Source organism: Pyxicephalus adspersus, chromosome 1 (genome assembly GCF_032062135.1).
Source record: "Pyxicephalus adspersus chromosome 1, UCB_Pads_2.0, whole genome shotgun sequence".
NCBI lineage: Eukaryota > Metazoa > Chordata > Amphibia > Anura > Pyxicephalidae > Pyxicephalus > Pyxicephalus adspersus.
Window position 1 is genome coordinate 167,651,007 of NC_092858.1, and position 5,619 is coordinate 167,656,625.

The following is a 5,619-nucleotide window of genomic DNA, read 5'->3' on the forward strand; positions in this document are numbered from 1 at the left end:
CTTTTGCATCGCTGAGTCCCAGGTTCGAATCCTGGCCAGGACACTATCTGCATGGAGTTTGCAAGTTATCCTTGCGTTTGCGTGGGTTTCCTCCCACATTCAGTTAGGTTAGTTTGCTACTCCCTAAAACTGACCTTAGACTGTATTAATGACTATGTTAGGGACATTACATTGTGAGCTCCCTTGAGAGACAGTTAGTGACATGACTATTCAAGCTGCCTAATATGTTGGCGCTATATAAATACTGTATAATATTAATTCTTTCCAACGCTTGTGTACAATCACTAAACACAACACTACCGCCTAGTGGCTAATACTAAAATTCACAGTATATCTTTTGAGGTGGTTGGTGCACCTATGTTTGTATAAACAGCATACTAACAGAATGGAATGCAGACAGACAGACGCAGAGTCAGAAATGATGGAAGATCTCAATGTTGGAAAAAAAACACAAAATAAGCTGGCTCCAGCTATACCTTAACATCACTATTGCTTGTGTCCTTGCAATCCTAAAATTCACCCCATATCCCGATATCATGCCTAGGCCATCCACTTGTCTTTTCATCTTTCACATGACAGATGTTTGGAGGTGGCCGCCAATGTACAGCACAGCAGCGTCAGGACATCTGCTCCACATCACGTTATGGAGGAGCTCCAGATTACTATTTTTGGACAGCTGTGACATTCTGCAGGTGGTCTTAATATTAGAATATGGTTTGCATAGAGAGACCGCATTTTTTTAATAAAATGTAACTGCTTTTAAAGTTTTATGTAGAGCAATTTGGAGTCTGGCGGCCATATGTCAACACCTCGCAGGAGAAACAAGTCACAGATACATTTTACTAGGTTTGTTTTATGTCAGTGTGTTGGGGTTTCCAGTTCACTATTGTGATGATGCCCCAGAGACCTCCGCAGGGGCTAAATGGTGTCTGGCCATTGCTTCCTGCTGTGTTTGTGAGATGGGGGTGGGAATGGAAAACACACAGGCACCAGCTTCTGAAATCTGCACTTTCCAGGTCATAAAGTATAAAAAATGTCAAATGTCAATGTCAAATAATATTTAAAGTTCATGTGAAACGTCACCAAAACTTATTTTTAAAAATAAAAGTTATGTCCCCAGAAATAAAATCAGAATCAATGATCTCATCCAGCATTGTAAATCCAAAAAGTAACGGCAGTGATTGTGCCAGGGATATGCCTTCATTAGTGGTGGGTACCAATGTTGAGGGTCAGGGCCTCTTCCTTATATTCCTCTTCAAAAAAATAAAAACAATTTATATATTTAACAAAATAATAAAGTTTAGGTTTATAGAAAAAAATCAAGAATCAATCATGTCATTCAGTGTTGTGGGGGCCATGAGAGTGCCAGGCATATGTCTTCACTTGGCATCAGAGGGCCCAATGTTGAGGATCAGGGTCTCTCCCTTACATCAGCCCCCCCCCCCAAACAAACATTTCAACTGTTTCCATAAATAATCAGGAAAGAATTCATGTCATTCAGTATTGTCAATCAAAAAAGTGAGGGCAGTGCTTATGCCAGGCATATACCTTCACTTATCATTGGTGGCTCCCAATGTTGAGGGCCTCCTCCCTAAATTAGTTCCCAAGAAACACATTTATAATTTAAAAAAAATAAATTTTAATTTCCCAAAAATGTTAAGGAATCAGTGATGTAAATCCAAAAAAACGAGGGCAGTGAGTGTGCCAGTGATATGCCCATATATATCATTGGTGGGTCTCAATGCTAAAGGACCGGTCCTCTTCCTTACATTAGTTCCCAAAGAAAAAAAAAAAACACAAGGAACCCTTACAGCACCAAACTTTGCTTATCCAAGGCATAAAGTGTGTTAATTCCTCCACCTCCTAGATTGTAAGCTCTTCAAGCCAGGGTCCTCTCTTCCTCCTGTGTCACTGTTTTCGTATATCATTATACATGTATTCGTCTATCATTTGCAACCCCTATTTAATGTACAGGGCTGCGTCATATGTTGGCGCTATATAAATCCTGTTTATTAATAATAATAATAATAATAATAATAATAAAGCATTGACAATGAAGCCTAAAAGTGCAAAACGCTCAGAACTTTTAACTACAAAAATAAAAATCCTTTATAAAATGTGTCACTGAGATCCGGGTGCTGTGGGTCACATAGAAACCAATCTGAAGCTGGCACAATGGCACTTGTTGCCCAATTATTGGATTATTTCTAAACCGCATGCTATTAATAAGCGACCGGTTCTCTTTAAATAAAATCTCTCCTTGCCATACAACAAATGCTGTCCTTGGGATCATAATTAGAACAGAACGCGAAGCTCTTGATCAGCCTCTGTTCTCTTAGCATGGTGATTCATTTTCCACTTTTGTGGTTTTAGTCCTATACATATGGGTGTTCAGTTCATTCTGATAACCTCACTTTTGTGTCAACAGCCTCCATAAGGGCTCTTAATGCTGCGAGCCAATTGGTCGCATTTCCGGAGTCGTTACTTGAATGCAACAACATGCAAACCGATAGCGCCACCTAATGTCTTTGTAGGAAATAGCTCAAGGCAGATGCATGCAGGCTCATTCACCTGCCTACATCAAATTGCATTGAGCTCCAATTCATATCTGCCCCTGGATGCTAAGAGCTGTTTTACACCCATATTGCGAAACCGCATGGTTGGAAGCTCTTTGCGGGACAGCAAACTGCTGCTGTGCACCTGGGAATGGAAAACTGACCTGCAGGTAACCAGATTTGCACGTGGTTGTGGTCGCAGGACAAATCTCAAAACATCAACCACGGAGGCAAAAGTGATATGACCCCTTTGGGCAACCGTGCCGCAATCTGCTGCAACCCAGTTTGAGATGAATTTAATAGCACCTTCTGCAGTGCTGTCAGATGTATGGCCAACTGTGCACACGTTTGTTGTGATGAAGGAAAGAGCGAGCTCAATATTTGTCATTACAGCATTGAATCAGAAAATAATAAAAGGTAAAGAAAGAATATTTTTAGAGATTTATAGCATGGACTTATCACAACACCTACAGAACAGAAGCAGGTTGGAATCTGCAATGATATCTGGCTATACCCTGCAATAATGCTGGATATGTATAGAACCGAAGGGAGTATTTTTTTTAGCTTTAACCAACCTTTACGCTCACACCATACCCATGTGGCCTGAGAGCTATAAGACTCAATGATGTGAATATCAGAATGAATGCTTCCATGGGCGAAGTGCAGTGCTCCCAACAGGACCCTTCTACCACCGATTGGTAAATGTAAGCATGTGCTGAAAAAGCCAATCTGTAGTTGTTTCAATCAAATTGTATTTCCATGTGTATACTTCTTAACCTTAGTTAAGTTAGGTGCTAGTTAACTAATCCCTTCCCATCAAGTCTGAATTTTCAGCATCACATATAACGAAAAAACAAAAATTTCTGCAAAAAATGTTGAAATGCTTTGTACCCAAAACATAATTTTAAACAGGACAAATTACTGAATATCCATGAACAATAACATCTTCATCTATTCATCCCTGAAAAATCATCGATGCTAAATATTGGAAATGAAGCCCAGCTCCTCCTAATAAAAATGTTGTCAAAATCTGATTACCTTATATACTCAAATATAAATCAGTTCACATACAGGCCAAGGTATCTGTTATTACCTGAAAAAGCAGAAAAACTACTCTGACTTGAGTATAAACATAGGGCACAAATTCAGCCGTCGCTGTTAACATTCAATACAATAATTCAACAGAAATGCCAATATATTTAACGTGAAAAAATATTTTTAAAATGTATGTAAAAAGAGAAAAAAATAAAATCGTATAGGTCTGTTTATCTTGTGCCCTCTTTATAAAGGTTAAAGTTTATTGTTCTTTTTAGTTGGTTAGTTACTTAATGAGTTTTCGGGCATTGTTTTCCACCAGTAGATGGTGCCATGTCCACATGTAGAGTGTATAACTCTCCTAGAGACCATGAGTTTGTTACACACTTTACATAAGGGCACAGCGCCATCTGGTGATGTGATCTAAGTAAGAAACAATTATTTATTTTTTTTATTAGCATTTTCAGATTAAAAAAACACAGTTTATATTGGAGAATATATTTGATAGTATCTTTAGTAATAACAAAGCTATAGTCAAATAATCAGGCCCATGGTGGAAATGTAGAACTTGCTCTGGCCCATGAGGGGTATATACCGTGTTTCCCCGAAAATAAGACACTGTCTTATATTTTTTTTGGCTCCCAAAAACACACTAGGTCTTATTTTCGGGGTAGGTCTTATATTAGGGCAGGTTTAGAAAATAGTGCTAGGTCTTACTTTCGGGGAAACACGGTAGATACAGAAACAAGTGACCAGCCATTGCAACCAAAAATTCTTCTTTTATTGTTCTAATGGGTCAAAGTTGAACAAAGATGACATCCAATTGGTTGAGGAATGTAACTGAACTTTGTATAACCTTGGTGGTCTTACAATGTTGACCTGGATAACCCTAATAAAAACCAGTGATTGAACAAGAGATAAACCAAATGCAAATATTAGAAAAAAATAACATTTTATTGCCAGACATTTACTATATAAACACAGTATAAAACCTAAGGACAGTCTGCACAGGGCTCTGATTTTTCTTTTTGAGCTGAATGATAACCATGTAATATTGGTTTCCTAATTTCGGATGCAATGACCTGGGAGGAGGGCGCAGCAGGGTGCTTTGCATAGCTTCCTAAAAACATCACAGCACTCTTCTTACCAACCCTCAGTCCTAAAGTAAGCAAGAGTTCTACTTTAAAGGGACTATGTACTGACAAAGAAACTGATTAAACTACCAAAGGCCATAAAATCAGCTGGGTTGGGGCAGAATGGGGCAATAAGCAAAGTATCAGCTTTGCCCCCAATCCTTTCCAGTAGCATTCATAATGACTACCATATGCTTAGGAGGGGGGTCACCCCTTCTGATTGGTCTATACCAGCTTGGCCCCATCTGATACACACAAGTCTATTGTGAAATGACAGATAGGTCCAACCATTCTACCCTCAAATATATAGCAGTGGCATGACAGTGGTATCTGGGTCCTGTGGCTCTATTGGGCAGGTTGCCTCTTGGATGTATATTATTACTGTCCCTTCAATGTAATTCCCATGTCGGTGGTATTTTCTCAAAACAAAAACTGGGAATGCCCCCTCACATGACAATTGTAGGGTGTAGGGATTGGTCATTTAGACCCCAGCACTGAAATGTAGGCGTAGCAGGTATTTATTGTGCCCCAGCTGGAAGTAGAAGCAGCGCCAACTAAAGGTAAGTTGAAGAAGACGCCCTCTGGGGCAGCCTTTGTGTTACACTGATCACCATTTGTCAGTACAAAGTCACATGGTTGTCTTCTATATTTTTTAAGCTGTGTGATAAAACCAATCCCATCCATGGCATCTTAATTCTTTTCATCGCAGCAAGCCAGGACATGTGACCCTCTACTTGTCATTCCTGAAACTACAAGTCCCATCATGCCTCTTGCCAGTGATAGCCAATGATGTACAGTGGCAGTGCTAGATGTACAAGTTGCTCTGGACTTCAGTAGTCTGCACCGTCTTCTTCAGAGTTTGTGTAATGTTTTCAGATTTCTGGAGAGGAAAAATA

The 5,619-nt window shown here is 39.5% G+C and overlaps 1 protein-coding gene across 1 annotated transcript in view; it reads right to left on the reverse strand.

Moving 5' to 3' along the window:
- Positions 1-4,349: 4,349 nt before the first annotated feature.
- Positions 4,350-5,619, reverse strand: part of PSMG1 (proteasome assembly chaperone 1) — a gene marked incomplete in the record, with an annotated part of 9,420 nt that continues 8,150 nt past the window's right edge. The window contains 1 exon segment of the mRNA XM_072398309.1: positions 4,350-5,603. Coding sequence (XP_072254410.1) covers positions 5,529-5,603 — 75 coding nt within the window.